This window comes from Xiphias gladius, chromosome 2, assembly GCF_016859285.1.
Source record: "Xiphias gladius isolate SHS-SW01 ecotype Sanya breed wild chromosome 2, ASM1685928v1, whole genome shotgun sequence".
NCBI classification, from domain to species: Eukaryota; Metazoa; Chordata; class Actinopteri; order Istiophoriformes; family Xiphiidae; genus Xiphias; species Xiphias gladius.
The window spans coordinates 20,948,835-20,972,769 of record NC_053401.1 but is presented as its reverse complement, the minus strand read 5'-3'; the positions used below and the strand labels follow the sequence as shown (position 1 = coordinate 20,972,769).

At 45.1% G+C, this 23,935-nt stretch overlaps 1 protein-coding gene across 1 annotated transcript; it reads right to left on the bottom strand.

Moving 5' to 3' along the window:
• Positions 1 to 145: 145 nt before the first annotated feature.
• Positions 146 to 22,122, bottom strand: rint1 (RAD50 interactor 1). Its single transcript, XM_040151110.1, has 15 exons — positions 21,742 to 22,122; positions 17,896 to 18,021; positions 17,088 to 17,203; positions 16,194 to 16,367; positions 15,894 to 16,034; positions 13,899 to 14,088; positions 13,068 to 13,178; positions 12,269 to 12,494; positions 9,608 to 9,745; positions 6,052 to 6,146; positions 5,310 to 5,414; positions 3,588 to 3,808; positions 2,148 to 2,328; positions 1,052 to 1,170; positions 146 to 715 (listed from the first exon to the last, which is right to left on the bottom strand). The coding sequence occupies exons 1-15, from the start codon at positions 21,958 to 21,960 to the stop codon at positions 502 to 504; spliced, it is 2,376 nt and encodes a 791-aa protein (XP_040007044.1). The 5' UTR covers positions 21,961 to 22,122; the 3' UTR covers positions 146 to 501.
• Between the last annotated feature and the right edge of the window lie 1,813 nt (positions 22,123 to 23,935).

Genomic DNA, 23,935 nt, shown 5'->3' with positions numbered 1-23,935 from the left:
TTATAGTGCCATCTATTTAAAGTGTCACGGTTTTTTAAAAAGGTTTTCCCTCTTTCGATTACTATGTACCGAAAAAAATAAATAAACAAAAAAGAACACGCTGTCACACACACAAATATACAAAAACAAACAAAAACAGTCGATATGGGGCAACTGACGAGAGCGTTGCAGTTCAGCTGGATTTATTACATAATATACCAGACAAAAGGACAATTGTTATTAATAATTTCTTTGTAATGTACTTAAGTCAAAGGAGGTGACAGGTAAGTGGGTCCCCCCCGAAAAAGGAGTGCAACACAGTAATGACACACAATGACAGTTCAGTAGCATCAACTTACTGAACACTATCTGAACAGCCCCGACTTATGTGACTGACAGATAGTAGCTGTCATGTTTACAACGAAGGTTAAACCTAATGACAAAAATTAAGGAGAAACATTTGAGAAGCGCTCAATCTGATGCACACTCCACACCCACAAACACTGCCCCCTGGGGGGGGCGTCACTGTCCAGGCCAGGAGGCTCTGAGCTTGAGAAGAATCAGCACATCACAGGGTGCCAAGCAGTAAACCCCCAACTCATTCAATGCGGACTCGGGTGGAGGATCCACCACACCTGCCCAATCTTTGGTCTCCTCCTCTGACTCTTTAAGGAGGTTCCTCAGCAGAATAGCGGAGCCCACATTCAGACACAAGATGATACACGCCTCCTTTACACTGTGGACAGACAGAGAGGGCAGATGATGAGGTTAGAACCACAGTGTTCCCTCCCACTTGGCCCCTTCATCTTCTCTTGTCTCTCTTATGCTCCTCATACCAAGGTTTTTAGTGGCTAGGTGTTTTGTTTGTGTTTTTTCCAGCATGGCCAGTTGTTTCGTGATCATTATTCTGTCCTGACACGGCAGAAACTGTTACACACCTGCATGCCTGGTATGGACTGCGATAGAGAGACAAAAGATGGCTCTCCTGAGAACACACTACACTCTATCTTCATAGCTGGTGGTGCTAAGATACAAGGCGATTTGAGCCTCACACACAAACACACAAACTCACTGCTTAAAGAAGTTCTCAGGTCTTTTGCAGTAGTGACCAAACAGAGGAAACAGGTTTCTGGTCATGTCGAACTGAAGCTGAGCTGCCCCACCATCACTGAAATGATTAGACAGGATCACCTGGCAGAGAGAGACACATGGATATATTGAGCTCATTGTAATCGATTGCTTGGAAACGACATGGATCAGCTGTTTAATAGGAAGCACTTCAACAGAACAGGTAGACCAGTGACACAGGTGGGGTTTTTCATGGCCGTTGCCTGTTTTCGCTGTTGAAGTTAGACTGAAGACTCATGATAGATTCCAAAGCCAGAAATAGCTTGATTCCTGTGAACGCACATACAGAATACAAATGAATGCAAAGTGACACTGATTGGTTGTTTGTAGTTGGGGTCAGATTTGATTTGCCTTTGGCTGGACCACAACAGCGAGGCCAGCCCTCTAAACAAGAATGTCCGTGACTGACTTAGTGATAAACTTCCACCAGTGACCGTTGCTCTTTCAAAATAATTTGGTGCCAACAGTTTCCAATACGTCACAAGGGGGTTGTTTACAGGCAGTGTTGCTAACTTTGTTGCGCCTTTGTCTCTAGATTTACCGACCTTTCGTGCCCCTTTAGTGAGTTTTCTTCACAAAAGCACCTAGCGACAAATCCAGCGACTTTCTGGACAAACCTTAGCTACTTTCAGCAGAAGAGAGTCGCCAGTGTCGCCTCGCGAGCACGAGGTCGGGCTTTCCCTCCGTAGGCAACACCTCTCTGTGTGTCTCATTCAACTGACCTCACGGCAGCTGACACAGACGCGAATGAGCTTCCGACTTTCTCTCTGACTGATCATTTTACAGGTAAATGCAGCTGAAATCACAGCACAGCCGTCGTGATTAACTCATGTGTCTGGTGAGTCTGTCAGACGCCGGATTTTAGCAGCAGAGCAGCAATTTGGAAATGTGCCACTGGAGAGTGTTTGGGTAATCTCAACTGGTCCCAAACAGCCTGACTGTATCATGTCTACATTGAAGTTTGTTTTTAATATGATCTGCCACAAATGATCATAAAATGCAGGCAGTATTTGGGGGGGGGGGGGGTGTTCATTTCTTACATCCTGGTAGAGAAAGTTGTCGAGTCTGTCCGCCAGGCCCTGCCAGGCTAGCTGGAACAGGGAAAGACTCAGGACCTGATGAAGGTTCAACAATCTGTCCCTCACACATAGCATCATAGGACATGCTGAACTGGACAGGGACATGGTGGACTGGTCATGCTGGGATGGTAGGGACAACCACCTAAAGAAGAGACAGAGAAAAAGCAAAAAAGAGAATAAATAAGTGCTGACGTTTATTCTTTGGGCACCCTGGTCAGTGAGAGTGGTGAAACAAATCTATGGGAAGAGGAAAACAAATTCCAAAACGAGGCCAGAGACAAGCTGGCCAATAAAATAGTCATAAGCAGTGATTTTCCTCTCCTCTACCTCTTATTGCTCAACTGTTGTTATCTTTCTACAACTAAAACTGCAATCCTATCTCCTTCTGCAGTCTTCCTTGTTGTGGTTTTAGGTAGTCATCGTCTGGGACTAAGCCTGGGTTTTAAGATAGTTATGCAACTTCTGTTGTTTGGAAATGCTTCATTTCAGTCAAGTGGTGACTGAGCTGGCTGCAGTTTTGTTTACATGGTACATTTCCAACTCGGAGGTGCTCCAGTTTGTTTTACATAGGCAGAGAACAGCACTGGAACAACATTCAAAAACGATAAGAGATAAAAACCACGTTAAAGTTTGAAGGCGAGAGGCTGTATGAACATCTGGAAAAACTGCAAACCTTTATAACACCACAAGCTGATGCACATTAGTTATTACTAGAAGCCCTTAAATAAGACTTGAAGATCAAACAGGTGAGCAGCTGGAACCTGGAGTCAAATAGAAGGCAGGGCCTTCATTTCTTTGGCATGTCAGGCATCTGTTTTGCAGTTTTCACCAAGCCATTTTCTCCCACAGCCTTAGGGCTTAAGAGAATGAGAAACCATTTAAGGTCTTGCTTGGCTCGGCATCAACCGTGGTGATGTTTTTCCGTGCCGATTCTGGTTCCAAGAGGGTTTTTCTTTTTTTTTTTGGATGCTTTCAGCCTTTCCAGAGGTGGCCCTTATTTTGCTGCCATCACTTCCTCGGCAGAGCGGGTGAGGAAGGGGGGGACATAAAGGCACAAAGGCAGGTGTTAGACAAATACTTGACACCGATTTGTCACAGGGCTACATGTTCTGCATTCATTAGTAGTGACGAGCCAAGTATACGTATGATAGAGTTAAGACCAAGTTGACCAATCAGATCCCAGATCAGCCCCTGCCAGGGATGGGCCTCACCAGGAGCTGGGAGGGCGTAACGCAAAAACAATGTAACTCATACCCTACACTGTCCCAGCAACAACCACTGTAGCTTTGTATGATCCTATAGTTTTCTTTGTTATAATCACTTGTTGATATCTAATGTGGCGGTAAGACGCTTTGTAGCACCAATATACGAGTTACTCCTCAGCTGCGTACTGAGTCTTACCTGTCTTGGCAAAATGGTTTGGCTTTTTCTGTGATTTCTCTCATGGTCCATTCCAGCAGTCTTCCCATCATGTCTCCTCTCAGTCGATCCAGCAGCGCCAACAGGCCTTCAAATAGAGAGCCCTCCAGAGACGCCAGGCGACCCACCTCCATCACCCCCAGGTCGCCCAGTACCGCCTCCTCACCAAGTGAAACCGCTGCCTGCTGCAGCTGTAGGAAGAACTGAAGAAGGAATAAAGGAACTGGTAAACGCATAAGTCAGCGAGAGGGTAAAACCACAGAGGGTAAGACCCCCGCTGTCACCAGGCAGCTCGGGGCAGCTTGGTCTCACGTGAAAGTTATAGGGTTGGGTTATAGACAAGGCACAAAGCACGACGCACAGCTCTTCTTCCACACAGATCCAAATGTGTCCAAGTTTCAGAACTGTCAAGTAGCGAAGGCTGGCATTGGATCCTTGCTCAGATTCACACGGTTCTTTACTTAGCACTTTATCAGACAGTTTCTGAATCAAATCAACTTTATCCCAGTTTCAGCCTTTATTTTATCTAAGTTCTTGTGCGGTTGCTTGTGTTTAGCAAACATCTGACGTTTCAGAAGTTTGGCTTCTTTTATTAAATAAAAAGGTGGATTTGTAGAAAAACGTATTTATATTCCAGGGACTGACAAAAGTTTCAGTCTGGCAGCGGCACCGATATAGAACAATCCCTACCCTGCCAGTGCTCTACGAGTGAAATGGCATGATGCAGCAGGATGTTCACTCCTCGCCTAGGCTGGTTTGTACTTATGGGGACCCCACTGCTGCAAAATAACCACACACACACTTCTGTGTGAAATTTCTCTCTAGATTACATTACTGTTTTCAAATGTTTGTTCAAGTTGCACTTTATTCAGTGAATATTTGTATAATCTTGAAGAACTGGGTGTTGCAGACTCTGTTTTGACCAGGATCAGTTCACAGAGTTCCTACTGACTCCCCAGGGTCAGTAACTCAGCGTCATTCCATCCCCTGACCGCCAGGTGCAGCAGAGCCGAGGACGGAGCACTTGATCTCTATCCCCACTATGTATTTTCAGTGTGTGAGCAAGCAGTGGATCTCTGGACTGTTCTCCAGAATGGGACGAGGCTCACAGCCAACAGGAAGTCCTCGGCCTACACAGACACTCGTGGTGGTGGACATTTTAAGTTTATTTTCCCTGTTTTCGTGTGGACTTTGATCCACTGTTGTCTGCTTTTTACAGTCTACTCAGCACTGTCTACTGGACTTTTAATATTTTTAGTTCTGTTTTGAGACTATTTCTATCTGACAGAAATATTTTTTTGCCTACATTTTTAGCATTTTTGGAGTTGGTTTTGTTTTGGTTTCATATTTTTGTTTACTTGGCCGGGTTTTAGTCGTGTAACTTGGATTTTATTTTGATAACAAATCTCTTTCCTTGGGACTGCACACTGCTCTCCGTTTGTACAGCGAGGTCCGAATATCCGTACAGATGTGCACATTCTCCCTTCAAGTTCATTTTTATAAATCCCAACTTTTCCGTGGGAAGGCGCGTACGCACCTTATAAGTCCCTTCTGTGTATATGCAACAGTTGATGATATTTTCCCCAGTGAAATTAGCTTTCACATGAAACCAAGGGGCTGGATACTCTGCATGAGCGACCCAACTGAGAGCTGTCTGGCAGAAATTCATAAATGAAATAAACAAGTTTAATAAACTCAACACACCACATTGTCTCCCCAGTCTCCCAGGATGGTGGAAATGTAGTTGACAGCATTAAGGATGGCACAATAACGGGCGCCGAGTGGGCAGCGGGACTCCTCTTTCATCACCTGGGGGAAAATAAATAAAATAAAATAAAATAAAAAAATCCAGCCATTTAATTCATTTACCTCTCGCCCCCTTTTCTCTTTAAAATTTGAATTCAAGTCTGTAAATAATTACACCAACAATTAGACAAAACAAACTAGCACAATGGAAAATGCAACACAACACAAGTTATTTTGAGTAGGCTGAATCTATAGCTTGTTACGCCTACACTTCTTACTATACACAACCTTCTCAAAGTTAAATTTACTAGCAGACAAAAACTTACAATGTCCCTATCACATTTACACCAAAAGCAGGCTCGAAAAAGTCAGAGGGGCCAGTGAAACTCTGATTTTCATCCTGGTGTTGATTAACTCTTCAAATAAATTGTTTCCTCCTGTTCCAACATGTCCACTATTGTCCAGTAAAAAAACATTAATGAGCAGGCCACTGTGAGGACGATTGATTGTGATGGGGATTTCAGGCGAAATGCACAACCCCAGTATGTCTCTCCATCATTTCCTCAGTGTTTTCCTCTCCATCATTAGCCGAGTGCCTCGCTCCTGCTTTAACGGAGCTCACCGTCTTTCCGTCATAAAGTTGGTGTTGTTTTTTTATTTATTTATTTTATTAATACCAGAGTGTTTTCGCCATTATTACCTGGGTGAGTCGTATGCGGAAATCATCCACCAGCTCTCTCTGTAGCCCCAGAAACTTCAGCTGCGATGAAGGACAGGGCAAGGCCCGGTACCGCTCTGAGCACAATGACATGACAAGACCAAAAAATAAATAACTGAATAAATCAATCAACATTTGATAGTGGTAATGCTCCAGGAAACTAGTGTGAACTGGAGCGTATGAGAATTTGAAATGTGTTGGGAACACTGGAGTGAAATGGATTATTTCATATTTCTGATTTGAGTATTGACTAGTAGAGTGAAAGGAATTTTTTTCATTTATTTAAAAAAGGAATGTGGTATGAGTTGTAATGTGTTGGAATAACTGGAATGAAAATGGACAATTTGATGTATTCAAAATGCTGCTTCCATTGTGAGGACCAGATGTACTCATTTATATTATAATTAATTTTGTAATTATTTTGTAATCACTTGTTTTATGTCCCAATGTGGTCACTGTATGTGATGTGAGGTTTTTGTTTGTTTTGTCTGAGCTGACCAAACCAATTTCCTATCAAACTATGTTGAAATGGAAATAATATATTGACTCTTGAATGTCGATTATGTTGTCGCCCAGATACACCAAACATTCGTCTGTTACCTTGTAGCTATCCAAAGTCGCCACCAATACTCAGTGGATGGGAAAAAAAATAATTCTTACAATAAAGTGCACCGGCAAAACCCACACTGACGGAAAGAGCTTGTTGAGGTCAGAAGCATAAGGTAGTTACAACACTGCTCATAAAATACTCAACAAATGTGGGTGGAAATTTTTCAGGGTGAGCTGAATGTTTTCCGTTCTTAAGAGATCTGATTTCAATTGACCAAGGGCTCAATAAACACTCACCCCGGACTTTTTTAGGAACACCTGTACACCTGCTCGTTCATGCAATCGGCAGCAATGCAATGCATCAAATCCTGCAGATCCAGGTCAGGAGCTTCAGTTAATGTTCACTTCGAACATCAGAATGAGGACAAAATGTGATCTCAGTGACTCTGACCGTGACATGATTGTTGGAGCCAGACAGGCTGGTTTGAGTGTTTCTGAACCCGCTTATCTCCTGGGATTTTCACACACAACAGTCTCTAGAGTTTTTACTCAGAACGGAGCCAAAATGAACAACACGTCCAACCTTGAGGTGTATGAGCTACAACTGCAGAAGACCACGTCAGGTTCCTGTCAGCCAAGAACAGAAATCTGAAGCTGCAGTGGACACAGGCTCAACAACACTAGACAGTCGGAGACTGGAAAAACAGAGCCTGGTCTGATGAATCAGGATTTCCACTGAGACAGGTAGGTGGTCGGGTCAGATTTTGGCATCAACAGCAGGAATCCATGGACCAAACATCCCTTGTGTCAACAGTCCAGTCTGGTGGTGGTGGTGGTGCAACAATGTGGGGAAATGCTTTCTTGGCTCACTTTGGCCCCCTTAATACCAATCACTCATGGTTTGAATGCCACAGCCTGTCTCGGTGTTGTTGCTCACCATGTTATTCCCTTCATGGCCACAGTTTACAATCATTTAATGGCCACTTCCAGCAGGATAATGCACCATGTCACAAAGCCAAAATTTGTCTGAAACTGGTTTAGTGGACTTCAGTGGCCTCCCCAGTCTCCAGATCTGGATCCAGTAGAACACCTCTGGGATGTGGTAGATCAGGAGACTGGCACCATGAATGTGCAGCAGACAAACCTGCAGATATGATGTGATGCAGTCGTGTCAACATGGACCAGAATCTCAGAGGAAAGTCTCCAACCTCTTGTGGAATCCAGGCCACGAAGAACTGAGGCTGTTTAGAGAGCAAAGGGAGGAACTACCCAGTATTAGCATGGTGTTCCTAATAAAGGGCCCGGTGAGTGTATGTAAACAAACACAGGTGTGCTCATCCTCCTGCTGAACCCCGTCCCACTGCAGTCCTCAGGATCACCTATACAGTGTCCAGAGAGAAAGGCTGACAGTCAATGTTTCCACACAGTCCCCCCCAGTCCTGCGCTTAAGGAGGGTAATGAGGAGCTCTTCCTCAGCGAGACAGTTTGACACGAGTACATCAATGGGCCTTTGTTACACAAAGCTACTTTTTAGTTTCAGATGAACAACAACTGAACTGTAAAGAGCTGTTCCATTGATACAACCTCATCCATCACTCTGATGATTGCATGGGAGACATACGCTCCTGCAGCAGAGTGATGACGGTGGCCACCGAAAGGGACAGTACATCCCTGTCCTTTAACACATTTCCATGTTGTGGTGCAGCCTCCATTTGTGTATGTCTGGCATTTGGACCCTGAGATATATTCAGTTTGTTGTTTCATCCGCTCTTTAAAAATGTTCTGTCCTTATTAACACCAATCAGTGACCATGTGTTTGAGGCAACGTTTCAGCTAATGTGCAAGTAGTTACTTGTTGCTCAGTCTTAAATCTAGAACTGCGTTCCACAAGCCTTCATTTTTGCTTCGGTAACTCGGACTGAATGACATTCCTTACTTCATCACAGGGAAGCGTCAGCACTGGAGGGATAAATTCAGTCAGTGCACAATATCTCATGTTCAGTTACCAGAGATCCTTCTCCTGGTAGCCACCAGAGGGCAGCATATTTTGAGTATCTGCTCTCAGTCCATTAGGTGAGCCCATGTGATGCAAAAAAAGTCCTCCTGTCCACTAGGAGGCCGAAGCTCCAAGCTGATGAAACTAATTTACAGGAGACGTACTGAAGTACTCAGTGTGTAAATCTTTGTTAGGGAAATGTCCAAGGTGGCAGTGTCCACTTAAGCCGTTAGAGTGCACAAAAAAAAAAAAAAAAAATTGTCAGATGGCAAATATCTCTGGTGCCATTTTAATGTGGCGATTTGGCAGTTAAACCTAAGCCTCATCCATGGCTGGTGTCAAGTGACAGCTGCGGGCCAGGCTCTACCCGTCCTATGGCTGTAGTCACTGTCACCGCCACAGCAGCGGCAGCAGCAGCCGGTCATAACGCAGCGTGGAGAACCCCGCTAACCAGACTGCACTACTTATCTTCACACCAAGTGAAACGACGCAGATGTGCGGCTGTTTAAGTCTGTGTCAGGGGTGCCCACTCTCAACGTGGTCAGAAGGCAGGAACCTCCTGGCTGGTCCTAATGAGAGGCTGAGCACTAAAGGGGCCAGAGCTTCTTCTGTCAGGGGACCAGTATGACCTGCCTGAGTGTCTTCAACTTGCAAACTCCTCTGAAAGCTCACTTTTATCATAAGGTTTTCTTTTAATTTATTTATACTCGTTTTCAACGACGTATCTGTCTGCCTTGTAAAGCACGTTGTAACTGCTGATTTTGATAAGCGCTACACAAATCAACTTTATTATTGTTATTATTATTATCATTATCATTATAAAACCAGCAGCCGTAACTTTTTCATAATACATAAGATTATATCATAATACATACACACGTTCTGCTATTGTCAGCCTGGGGAAAACATCTTGCAAGGTAACACAAAAACCGTTCAGAAAAATACTACCTGCGCTGTTACATGTATATGAAGGCGTAAGACTGGAAGTCTTACCAGTGATGACCTGTAGCAGAGTCATGAAAGTCTCAGCACAATCTGGAGCCTTCAGCTCGTCCATATCACTGATGTCTTTGTACTGAGAGCTCCAAGCCCCCTCGGCCGACAGCATGGCGTCCATCTTCTCCACTGCCACTGCACACACAGAGGAATTACAGGGTTGTACTGCTCTCTCACTGCTCTTGAGCAAGCTCACTGAGACCGTGCTGGATGCGCGTCTGAACGCGTGACTTGCTGTACGTTTGCATGCGACTTTATATTGCGTGATCGCAACGATAAACTCCACTGCCACTGCTGACATGCTGAGCTTTTATCTTTGATAAATTGTGACTTTTGTGGATATCAGCTTCTGAGTTGGCTAGCTGTAGAAGGATTAGCTATAATTTGTTTTTACTGTCTCGATTATAGTTTTCTTCAGTGATGTGTAAGGATAACGACGGATTTACCTGAAAATGAAATGAGTGTAAATGTACAGAGTACCAATGTATTTCCTGGTGCTGGGAGTAGGTATCTGCACACCTGCTTTTTTAGACTGTACCCAACTGTTGATTTTGGCAAACCAAGCACTTTTGAAATATGTCTTTTTTTTTTTTAAAACTCATTATTTTCTCCTTCACTTGCATGGTCACCTCTCGTCTCCTCATACTGACAGACAGCTCCACCTCAGTCTAAACAAACTCTCCCCTCTGAGTCAACTCTGAGCCACACCTCAGCTTTTTTTGCGCATGAACTGACACTGAAACGACACACACCCGCTCGACAAACATTTAGTGGTGAAGTGTCCAATCGCTTTTGAACCCCATATGTCACACACAGTTCTTCCTATATTGATGTAAACCTACTCAAATTGAAGCTGAGACTTGGCACTTTAAGGTCAAATTTTATTTTGAAATGAATGTGCTGAAGCTCAGAACCTGAGGAACAAAAACATGTATATCTGTCCAAATACTTACGGTCTGGACTGTATTCTGTGACCAGCGTACAGTTTGACCCCAGAGGGCCACGAGTGGTTGTGGTTATTAATGTGATTCAGTCCTTTTAATTGGATAGGGAAAGGCTCAGTATTTGACAACATTTAGAAGCTTCATATCCCAAAATGACTGTCGCTGGTTGACAAACGCCATCAGCAGCAGGTCATATCAGCGGTGATGTGCCAAAGTTAAACTCGGCTGTTGTCTGGTTAAAGTGCTCGCTGCAAGCCGGTGCCTGTACTCAGCCAAAGATCTTCTGTAATACCGCTGTACAAACACAAGAGGACCGTGTTTCTGTAGCTCAGACACATCCAGCAGGGTGATATTTCTCTCTAGCTATCGCGTCCTGTCACTTTCAGGAGTTCCATTGTCCTGTTACACCTTTATTCATATCATGTCAATAGTCTAAGCTTAATCATTTTGAAGCAGGACCTTCCGTATTTGGATGAAGCACCTCGTGAATAATTAGGTGTGTCCGAGCAGAGTCAGACACATTTTTATTCAACATCTGATCAGACTCTAAGGACTTGGACCAGAATAAGGGCCAAAAATAACTGGATCGTGACATCCCCGTTTCATTTAGAGGTAGGGAATTTTACGCATAGTATCAGAGTGTCTCACTGTAAACTGGTCTGTAAGGACTAATGACAAAGGGAGTTTTTCACAACATACTGGGATCGAGCGCGGTTTATATAATATTCTTGGGGAAGTTGGGAAGATTGAAGCAGATGTGTGGGTTTGAGATTTCATGCAAATATATTGTGTCATAATTAGTTTGTAAAGAAATTTTTGCTCCATTAGCTCAGGCATCTAATCAGCAAGCACCAGTACTGTCTGGTCCTCGTGTTTTTTCATGATATCACTACAGTCCAACCGTACAGCTGCAGTATGAGAAAAGGTCTAGGCAGCCCAACCTGCAATCTTGTCACTGGCCAGATTTGGCTTACCAAGTTACCATTAATCAATAATGCTGAATTTGTATTATTATATACAATATCATCCATTAGTATTAAACATAACCTGGCAGGAAACATATCTTTTCAGTATCAAACACTCACCCCAGGTGGAATCTGGCAATCTGGCTAGAAACAGTTGGTAAATTCCAATGGTGAGCCACTTTCACAGTAAAAAAAAGAAAGAATCAAAAATATCATCATCATCAAAAACTTCTCACACTCAACCAACTCAGCCTGCAGCCTCCCTTTAGTCTCCATGGGCGAGTGCGGAGTAGTCTGATGCAAGTATTCAAGGAAGACACGTGACTAAATTGATTAACTGAATCATTATACTGTTCTGCCAGTATGTAGGTGGCTGGCTAGACCCTGTGTAGGTGATGTGACATAAAATGTGGATGGAGAACCATAAAAATACAAGAAGTACAAGAGGTCTGCCAAACCACTGGCTAACAGCTACCACCCTGCTGTTAGAAAGCTGCTAGGAGTCAAAGAGCGGAGGACTCCTCCATTGCCGCCCAGTCGGAAGTAGCGTAGCTGGTGTGGTAAAATTGCTGAGGGCTTGTTTTAATACAAACATAAACTGTAGTTGACCTAATAATTAACTGACGCAATAATAATGGAATTACTCAAATTTGCCTTTGACTAGTAATCACACTGATGCAGGAGTGAAAGACAACGCTGGTCTGGGCGTAAACCCGTGCAGTTTAGTCCCCCTATGCTTGACAACTTACTCTTCCTCTCCACAGTGAGCCACTTCTGAAGGATGGAGTCCTCAAGCAGGAGGTGAAGCAGGCCGGGCAGCACCACTGGGTATGACTGGTTGCTTCGCAGCTCCTTCTCAAATTGCAGCACCTCCTCCACCAAGTGAGAGAAGAGCACGTCATCATACAGCAGCCTAGAAGCGTCGCTGGCCACTTTCTCCTGGACTAGAGACAGCAGGCCTCGACACAGCTCCACCTACACACACACACACACACACTCACAGTAACGAGGGTGCTCCGCTAACAACAGGCATTTTCCTATGTTTTTTTTGTTGATTTCCTCAGTAACATTTTTTGGGGTAGTGTTCAATAGATATTACATCATAAACATGATCTGCTAAACAAAATGTTAAGAATCCAGTGGTTTTGAGTCCTAGATGAAACCCAATGAAATATTAAACCTGTAGGTTTGACCACTGTTTCTGATCAAATTACAATTGTTTTACAAACATCACATGAATATGACACCTGGTAAATTTTATCATTTTTAAGGTTTCAATCGGCCTCTCCTGAGATGCAACCTAAATTAAAATGAAGGAGTTTTCCAGGTAGAATGCATTCACACAGCCGGAGGAAAACCCAGTAAAAACTGGGTAGTCTCAGTTGATGTTGTCCACACGCCATCGTGCACGAGGCCTGTGTTATCAAGTTATTCTCTGTTCTTTTCAGTACAAAAAAAAGGAACATAGTCTGGCCTGAAGCAAATGTTTGAACTACACTTAACCAGAGAAGATCACAGCAGTCAAGCGGCCATTATAGAACAATATACCCTGGCACTGAGGGCGGCCCCTGCTCGGTCCAGGATAGGTTGGATCTTTTCCTCCATGAAGGTCGAGCTGTTCCCCATCCACATCAGAGCCTGTGTGAGGTACCACTCGGGCTGAAAAATGCACAGATAGAGGATGAGTCAGAGTTTCTTGACAGTTTTCTCCTTTCATCCTCTGTGGCCACAACAAGCCACTCTCTCATCCGGCTGCCTGTCCCTGTAAAAGTAAAAATTAGAGATGGTCGGCATCTAGGCAAAGGTCCACAAATTGAAGGTTGCTGTACAACTTGCTGAGAGTGTGTGAAAAAAAACCTTCATAAATAAGGATTATGGGCTGTGCTAACAAGAAGCAGCTCGTACAACATTATGTCTGAGCACGTCGGGAGGCAATGGTGTCTATAGCTGTTCCAAACAGCCGGGATAAAAGCGGGGGAGGGGGGCGTTTAAATACAGTCACAACAGCACATATATTCATTCAGACAGTCTCTCCTGGTAGGCAGAGGGTTCATAGGGTTGCACGTGGTTGTACATGTGAAAGTGACATATAACGTAAATACACTGTATGCAAGCGTTCACGCACACATGCATGCACACACAAGACTTGGGTGCCTTGAGTTACTGCGATCACGTGTTTTCCAAGAAACCGCGGTAGTAACTGAATTCCAGTTATCACAATTTGTGTGTGAGTGATATGTATTTGCCAGGATTATACACATACACTGACGCTGGTCCATTTGTTTTCAGTGGTGTGTATAAACCCGAGTGTGCAGCTCTGACATTTACGAGCGGTCGCACGCGTGTGTATGCGATGTGTGCGTTGTGTGTGTCAGGGACCTTGCTGAGGGAGTTGGTCTGGCGATTCCCGTAGAAGTGGTATCTGAATCTCCTGCTGAGCGGCAGCAGCATGATCTGGATGGGCAGACAGAGCGGAGGAGCTTGGGACGGAGGCGTGGCCGAAGAGGCAGGCTGGGTAGTGGGGACCCCCTGACCGGAGGCCAACGCCCTCTGAGATATGAGGTCATCGCTGACAGAGGAAGTTGAAGGAACAAGCACGTGCAGTGTTGTACGCCCACATCGTCGTAGGTTTGAATCCTGCTGGGGACCACTTTCATGTCACGATCCTGTCCCCCTCTACTTTCTATCTAGTGTCATCAATTTGTTCAAAAACACACTAATGACGCTTATTCTTTAAAAGTTGTAAGATGCATATACACTGCATGTCAAAGAGCAATATGGAAATTTCATGCCAACCCATCCAGTACTTGCCAGGCCATTTTACTGTAAACCAAAAATGTCAACCTGCTGGTGCCTTTAGTTCAAAAGTCAGGGGATCATCAAGGTCACTGGAATAAACTGTCTGGACACCATGAATGCCTGTAACAGGTTTTACACCGAAGACACTGGATAACTGAAAACTTTGACTCGCAGTTGGCACTAGATGAAAAGTCAGGGGATCACCAAAGTTAGTACGATTCATTTTCTTAGGACCATGAAGGTCTGTGTAAAATTTCATGGAAATCCATCCACTATTTGTCAAGGTATTTCACTCTGGACTAAAGAGGTGAACGAACATTACCATCTCAATACACTCAGCGAGCATTTTATTAGGAACACCTGTACACTGGCTTATTCATGCAATTGTTCAATCAGCCAATCATATGGCAGCAGTGCAGTTCATAAAGTCCTGCAGATCCAGGTCAGGAGCCTCTGTTAATGTTCACATCAAACATCAGGACGGGGACAAAATGTGATCTCAGTGACTCTGACCGTGACTTGGTTGTTGGAGCCAGACAGGCTGGTTTGAGTGTTTCTGAACCTGCTGATCTCCTGGGATTTTCACACACAACAGTCTCTAGAGTTTTTTTTACTCAGCATGGATCCATAAACAGAAAACATCCAGTGAGCAGCAGTTCATGTTGATGAGAGAGGTCAGAGGAGAACGTCCAGACTGGTTGGAGCTGACAGAGGCTACGGTAACTCAGATAACCACTCTTTACAACTGTGGTGAGCAGAAAAGCATCTCAGAGTGAACAACACGTCCAACCCTCAGGTGTATGAGCTATAACAGCAGAAGACCACGTCAGGTTCCTGTCAGCCAAGAACAGAAATCTGAAGCTGCAGTGGACACAGGCTCAACAACACTGGACAGTTGGAGACCGGAAAAACGGAGCCTGGTCTGATGAACCACCTGCAGTTTGTCCAACAGTCCAGTGTGGTGGTGGGTGTGTGTGTGTGGGGGGAATTTTTTGGCTCACTTTGCCCCTTAATACCAACCAACCAATCATGGTTTGAATGCCACGGCCTGTCTGACTGCCGTTGCTCACCATGTGCATCACTTCATGGCCACAGTTTACCATCTTTTAATGGCTACTTCCTGCAAGAGAATGCTCCATGTCACAAAGCAAGAGTCGTCTCAAACTGGTTTCATGAACATGAAAAAGAGTTCAGTGAACTTCAGTGGCCTCCCCAGTCTCCAGATCTGGATCCAGTAGAACACCTCTGGGATGTGGTAGATCAGGAGACTGGCACCATGAATGTGCAGCAGACAAATCTGCAGATATGATGTGATGCAGTCGTGTCAACATGGACCAGAATCTCAGGGGAAAGTTTCCAACATCTTGTGGAATCCAGGCCACGAAGAACTGAGGCTGTTTTGAGAGCAAAGGGAGGAACTACCCAGTATTAGCATGGTGTTCCTAATAAAGTGCTCGGTGAGTGTAATTTGTAGGAGACAGGCTTTGTGTGTGTGAAGACAATGAAGGCTTTCGTAGAAATAAACGACAGATGTCCACAGAACCTAGATGTATAGAAGCCCAAAGTGAAGGATACGAGGTCTGCAGGGCGAGTAGCTGTGTGACGAGCAGCTCCAGCTGGCTGTTGATCTCCTGACAGTTGGCCGTGGGAGTCAGTGACTGAGTAGGAGGGGAGATGATCGGCCAGTGAAGCTGAGTCAATACTTTCTCAAAGTCACTATGAAAGAATTGAAGAGGAGGCTTTAGCTGATATGGTGAACACGCAATAATGAGATAGGGATACAGTATATATATCTTAGCATTTCGGAACTACGCCACATTTAGACACACAGTGACATGAAGGAACAATGCGTGGGCGGAATGGGTGGAGGTATACCTGGCCAGTCGGTCTTTGATAATCTTGTGCCAGAAGTGAAGTGTTTCTCTGAGGAACTCCTGGAGGTGAGAACATCCGGACTGGCTTAGTCCAGCGTCCAGCGCAGCCATGCTGTCCACCGCCCTGATGGCCTCCCAGACACTGCTGGTCATCAGACACTGCTGGACTGCAGCACTGCAGGCACACAACACTTCACACATCACTGCTTCTGTCAGCCCTCGGCAGACAAAAGACAGGGAGAATCCCACATAAAAGGTCATATTTAAACTCAGCATATCCGTTTTATATTCAAATGCTAATGGAGGCGATGCAGGCGACAAAATCGTAGAGACAAATAATGAATCTCCGTTGTTTAGATCAAGAGTAATCCATTTGTACATGTATTCCTCATTCTTCATTTCGCCAAGCTTTGAATCGAGCAACAGGTAGTAACTCTACACTCTGGGCCACCACTCCCAGTAAAAGCCTTCCAGCATCGGTTCTTGATGTTTGCCTGAGTGCCGAAGAAAAGCAGTGAATAATGCCGATTCACATTTTCCCTCAGTGCCAGGATTCCGCTAAACTTGCCACTTAGTCTGATGCACATACTGTACCACAGGATGTTTGAGTGCTTTCTGTCTGCTCTAAAAATAATACTTGATGACCTTAACAGTTAGAGTGTAGATTTGGTATCTGTGCCCGTCCCATTTTGAAACCCCAAGATATTAATGCCTTCCACCACTAATCCACCATATTTCAGCCTGAGCTTTGCTTCCAGGTTCTTTATTCTTCCCATTACACTCTCTAGTTATGACTACCCTCTCCCTCTTTCTCTGTTCACACACTTCTACAATGTCACTCTGCATTTTGTCTTTGACGACTCATCAGTGTCCTTCTCCCCTTACCCTCCCTTACCTGAGCTCCTCTATATGTTGAAGGCAGCGTAGGTATTTCATGTGTCTCTCTATGGTGTCCACTTGGTTAAGCGTCTGGCCAAGATTATCCATCCAAGGTTGGGCCCCCTGCAGGTGCTGCAAGACGGCATCAGTAACCAAGACAAACGATTGTTAATACCTCCCAGGAGGGCATACGTGAAAGGACTATATAGTTTCTGTCAGGCATGGAATCTGGAATATCGCTGGCTTCCTCTCTCTGTTACAGTAACATTGCGGAAACATTCGGTAGCGACTTTTGTTAAACAAAGCAGGATAGTTACAGACGTGCAACGCTTATGCAGCATTTGGCGCCTGGCATGCGGGAGGGAGCTCTGGTGAGACAGCAGACAGGCTGTAACCCAGCCCTGCAGGCTTGGGTATTACCCTGCATCATATATCTATCTCTCACTTTGTAATAGATGCTGTATTGTACGAAACACTGGTCATTCACTGAGCATTCGAGACGTTTGGCAAACTTTGATAAACAGAAAAAACTTTTTTAGACTCGGCAGATAAAGTACTGAATAAAGCTACAGATGTCTGTGCTCGCTTATCGCCAGTGAACTACAGCTTTTGTCTCCATCCCAGTCTTTGCAGTGATATCCAGCCCAAGTTACGTGCGATATCCCAGTTACCACCAAGGGAATTGGACGCAACTTCTAAAAACAGTCAGAACGAGGTGATACGATTTGTAACAGAGTAGCAGGGTCTAAATGATCAGCGAGTAAAGCGCACTGTCCCGTCAACATCTAGAACCTTTTCCCCTGCTTTTCTGGAGGCGTCTCTACCTGGTGCAGCGTGTTGGAGATAAGTCGCTCTCTCTGCTGCAGGTCCTCCAGGGAACATCTCGCCTGCTCGGCAGCAGACAGAGCCGCAGAAACTTTAGGGGGCACAGAACTGGATACGGTCAGAACCTGCATGGCAGAAATGATAGAGTGTGCATCATAATGATTGGCAATATTTGTATTGACTGGTACGATCGCTCCCTGTTCATTCTGTGGCAAGACAACAACCCCAAACATACAGCCAGAGTGAAGTGAACAGTGACGACCTCAGCGAGGTGCTTGTAAAACTGAATGCGAGTGTACCTGACAGCGCTGATGCTGTTTCAAAGGGTGGTTACGACAAATATTCATTTGATTGATCAATAAAAACTACTCCTGGCTTTATCTTTGAAAGCATCCTCACTTTCTGGCCCAAAACCTTTGCACAATACTGTATGATACAGCATCTGTTTGTGTAGATTTGTATGTGTCAGTTGTTTCTTAATTAGACAATTAACAGTAATTCTACAGATTCTGAGGAGCATTTACATCATTCAAGTATTCAAGAGCCAGGTGAGGGAAGCACTTTGTGAACCATAACGTTAGCATTCAAAAAAAAAAAAAAAACAAACAAACAAAAAACCCGGAAAGGAAGGGCTGACGTAGAATCGGTAAAAACCTGCCATACTGCCTCCTCGGGGCCGAAGTTGAGCTGTGAGGTCCATCCACATTTAATGCTATCGGCAAAACTGGAGTCGCACAACAACAGGTGCCTGCTGCAGACCGGAGACTCTGATTGACGCCTCTGGCCACCGGCCCGTATATTTCTTGCTAGCTGGTGGCCTGGCCCACGGTCCGCGTGCTGGACCTGTTGACCTCGGGGCTCTGTGCAAAGTTCTCACACACCGAAACGGAAACACCTTTTCTTTACGAAGTTGACTTTTGGGTGTGGGGGCACTGTCCCGAGAAACAGAAAAGTGGACTTTTCCCAAACCCGCATTACAAACGTGGAAGCTTATTGTCTCAAATGTCACAGTATGTGACAGTATGTTAAGATTTCTAGCCCAAACCATGAAACAGCAACAGAACAAACCGACATAGTAGTGGAGAGGGTGCGTAGTCGGTGTCACGGAGGGGACCAAAAGGGTGAGACACCCCAAGCCAGGCAGGTTTCGAACACAACAACCTTGACACACATGTGAGCCCGCACCTGTGACTGAATATTTAAGACCATGAGGTCGGTCATTTGTTTCCTGCACGGGGAGTTTATTTGTTAATATACCTTTAAAAAGGTGTTTGATTCCAGATGTATCATTTAATGGCCTCTATAATATTCCTATCATATCCATTCAGAGACTTGGAAAATGTGGGGTTCAGTCGGTATAATAGCGCTAAAACATTCCTAAAATGACTGAGGATATTTTATGTGCTGCCATATGTATGTATGTTTTAATCCATCGTGGTTTAATGCACCTTTCACTGTGGCGAGTCAGTGAGTACAATATCGTAGGGGCTGCATAAGGACTTTAAGTCTCTGTGTCCTTTGGTTTCATTGTCCTCGCTGTGCTGTTGGATGATGATGTGATGGAGAAACAACCACAGTTTCCAAAGAAGACATGACATGTACGTCTGCTCTGGTTCAAATAGGTTATTCATTCTCAGGGCATTTTAACGATGTATTTGTAGAAATGTTCCAGAGACTTAAAAGGTACCAACACACCAATAACAGTGAAAAGAGGACTTTTCTCTGAATGAAGCAGAAGCCAGGATACCACCAGTGCAGGTAGGGGGAAGAACAATACCCACCCATGCATATCACCCATTGTGCTGTGTGTGTGTGGTCGCCACGAAACAGCGAATGTAATAGAGTAGATGATGTAGTTTGGGTGGAGTATTGGTGTGGCAGAAATGAATCCACGAAATAATAAGATCTCTAGGCCGACGTCAGGATGATACCTAATACTGCAACAGGAATTTAATGCAATCTTGACCACGCTACTTGTAGTGAGGACACTGTCGGGTAAGTCCCCAGTCCCACGAGAGCAGACTTATCAAATGTGTGTGTGAGCAGCCTTCATTCACGCAGGCCAGTAACATTTTAAGGAGTCACGGGTTGATGGCACAAGTTTAGTCGCGAACGTTGTTAATGCAGAGCGACGCTGGTGCAACATGTGGTCAAGTCCGTTTCTCCAGAGGTGAGGTGACGCTCTCCCATGTGGAAAGCCAAGGGCGCCCCCTTGTGGAATTTCACCGGCCTGCTACACCTGAGGTAGCTGCATTTCACTTTGCCTGCATCTGTTCACACGGATAATCCACTGTGAAGGCCTCAGAGGAACATGTTTATTTTAAGTGGCCACTGTTGGAGACTACAGCTATTGCGCAGGCCGCAGTGTACTTGGAAGCAGTGACCGGCCGGAATGAAACATGAGACAACTGTTTGCTTACGCACGTTAAGAATAATCACTCACTATCTTAATTTTCCCGTCCACGGTGACCTAAAGACGCAATCTTTAGCTGTCCTCCGCTTCTTCAGCGGCAGAGGCCTAATCTTTATACAGCCTAGCTCTGGTTCAAAGCAGAGGTTCAGTGGATTTGGTTTTCCCCCAAAACCTGATGGCATCAAACGGCACATTGACCGACCCTCGACCAGCTCACGACGGCGCCCTCCGGCAGCCTTTATCGTGACAGACACACGCCAGTGTTTCAGCTGTCTTTTTAACAGAGACTGTCAACGCTACATGAATATCGGTAAGGACCTTGTGTTTCACCTTTTCCGTGGCCGGTGAACATTTCAAGGCTTTGATAATAAGCCTCCGTGACGCACCACGATGTCAACCTCACTACCGAATATGGACAACGATGATCCGATAGCAGCCAGTGCTCCTTTATTAGAAGAAGGGAAGCTGTGGTGTAGCAAAGCCAGGTCTCATTCGGGATGAGTAGCAGCCGCGGCCGCTTTTCCAATCCTTGTGTGCGACAGGCGCATGAGACCTAAACAGTCTCTACATTCCAAGTTGCTACTGAAAAACCCAAATGGAATTCATGGTCGAATCTGAATCGGTCAGTGACGTCGCGCACAGCCTGGATTAGTTCTTCTGTGAGACAGGATCCAGGAATCCGGAGAGGCCCCGGGCACTGTCCCGCCAAACGTCTTAGGGTAGCACGGCAACATGTGTAATGTCAATACTAAGAGTTGTAAACAGGAAGTAAGAAATCCGAGGCAACTGGGGCCTGGCTATAATAAAAAGCCTTTCATTTTTTCTCATTTAAATTCAACCTGTGCGCATTGAGTTGACTACTTTCATTTCTAGTGGGTCTCCTCACCGGCCCATAGATGGTGACGAGGGAAATGTCCTGACACGGTTTCATGGAAGTGAATGAATCTGCAGCCTCTGGCTGGATGTCAGGCCCCACGTTGTTTCTGGAACCGGGACTTGGTTTTTGCATGATCCCGTGTCTTGGCTGCACTGTCGCGAACGCACCATCGCCGAGCAGGAGATACGTCCTTCTTTACTTGGCACCTCTGAGTTACTGAATGTATCACGTATCGCACAGTGGGCCCCTCGTACTCTGCCCAGACTTTCTCGACTCCCCCCCCCCACCCTGCCCCACGAAGCGTCAACACGCAGGGGGCTGAACACACGGCTAATCCCCTGCTCTGCTCCGGAGTGCGGGTGTCATCCCCCCCGACTTCCAATGTCACCCCAGACCAGACAGCAACTATCTGGTGGCTTCATGCATTGGCATTTCCGTGACTGTGGAAGTGGCCTAAAGAAAGGACCCACCCTCCCGCGACAAAACCACGAACCCTCTCCAAAGACCTGCATCGGACCCAGCCCTGGGAGGCATTTCGAAAGGCCGTTAATTCACCTGTTCCTCCAGTGCCTTGTTTTCCTCTCTCAGTTTCTTCAGCAGGTCGCCAACATTCTTCAGGGATTTCAGGTCGCTGCCGACCTCTTTCTCCAGGAAATCCACCACAAAGTCCCGCAGCTTCCCCGAGTCTGCTGGAAAACGGTCGCTCCCGTGGCTGGTCGTGAGATGGTCTGTCAGTTTGGTCACGGTTTGCTCTACGGCTGTGGGCGCCGCCATCTTCTCTCGCCAACGCTGTCAACAAACGTCCTGGGACGGAACGGAAGGGAGGCGCTCGTTTATCCCCTCTGCGTGACCCGCGGGCGGTCACGCAACCACGCCGCCTTCGCCCGCGGTTACGTGCTTTTGATATGCCCAGGTTTTCCAATTACGTCTCGTCCGTCTGTGATCCCAGACAAAGTGAAGCTGACACCTGTGTCTCGCTCAATCCGTGAACTGCAACGTGGGTTCTCGCAGACCTGCCCCACCGGCGCCGCGCGTAGCGGGCGCGCTGGGTGAGAAAAACAAGGCCACCCTTTTCTAACGACGCTCCTGGCTGACGTCGGCACCCGAGAGTCTGCTGGCTACACGTGTTCATACACGTCAGAGGCCACGCGTCAACAAAGTCGTACGTTTGTTTCCGTTTCTTCCTTTAAAAAAAACAAACACAAACAAAAACAAATCATCAAAGTTCAACATTCAGCTCACACGTGCTTTCTAAAAAATACAAAACAACGATTCCAATAGTAATAATAATAATAATAATAATGAGACATACATGAATTTGTTTTTGTTTAGGTTCTCTGTTGAATGTAATAATAAAACATTTCAACATAAACTACATGTTTTAATACATTTCTTACCATGAGGAGAGAAACATCATCAGCGCAAATCTGAAGGCAGATCGGCAGACAGGCAGGTAGACGTCGGAGAAATTGGACTGGCGGTAGTTTGAATGCAGAATGGATAAATGGATAAGTGGCCTGTGAAATCAGTAATCGTGTTTTCAGATTTGACAGTAAATGTATCAGTGATTGTTCATAAAATGAGCCTGAACAAATCTTTCCAGAATGTATGTCTAGTTTTCCATACATTTCCAGACATTTATGATTTTGTTTGACATTTCTCCAGCTTTGTTAGAGACAAACAAACAAACAAGCACACAAAATCCCGAGAATACCCTTGTTGTTGTTGTTCTTCCATATTATGCACTTGTGCAGGGAGAAGTTGTGTTTAGACCAGACCATCGAATGTCTGTATTTTACTGGGATTTTATCCTGTAGTTACGTTACGTTATCGAAAGGAACTTCACACCAACTAGTTGGGAGAAGACATTACTGGAAATGAAATTCAATTTTTTTTTTTTTTTTTAATTTAACCTGTTTTAACCTCACATGTATAATCCAAAAAAAATGAGTCCATCTTATCATGTGAACTCAGACTTTTTTTTTTTTGATGTAATGTGTTTTGTTTTTCCGTAAAAAACTTGAAGAGAAGTCTGGGAGTCGGCATCAAAGGATAAAGAAGCAAGAAGGTCCCGCTTTTTAACGACAGGTCTCTCTGTAGCCAAAGGTTGAATTTGGTTTGGTTTGTTCCTTTTAAAAGACTCAAATTATTAGCACACAGAGGGCCTGGATGCGCTGAGATAATAATCCCCAAGTAGTGGGCTTTGCCTTTGGTGGGAACATTACAGACAGAAGAAAAAGTACAGACGCTGACATCTGTTTTTGTTGCGATTGACCAGAAGCTTCGGGGAAATTTTGAGATCAACTCAGCTGCTACAGCTTCATCCGCCACTTGGCGGATGAGGACATTTCTCTCAGCGATGGACGCACCACGTGAGGAACCGCTACAAGGTAGCTGCCCAGCTACTAACAGACGGGCGGATATTGGGCATTTTTGCCTTATAGCCCGATTCGGATTGAATCCGGGAGAAGAACCATGAGCCGATTTGACGGCTTATGCACCTAGTGTTCTTACACGCTTACAACAGAAGAGCCGAGATGATAGAATTGTGCTCAACATGATCAAACGCTTTATAGCAGTCAAGAGGAGGGATGCAACCATCACCTGTCCTGTCATTAATGAAATATGAGTAATCACGTATATTACAAACCTTACGTGGTTAGAAATGTGTCGACTTTTCGTGAAACCCGTGGGAGATTTATCTGTTACATAATCGAAGGCATTCTTGAGTCGTTTGGCTAAGATAACT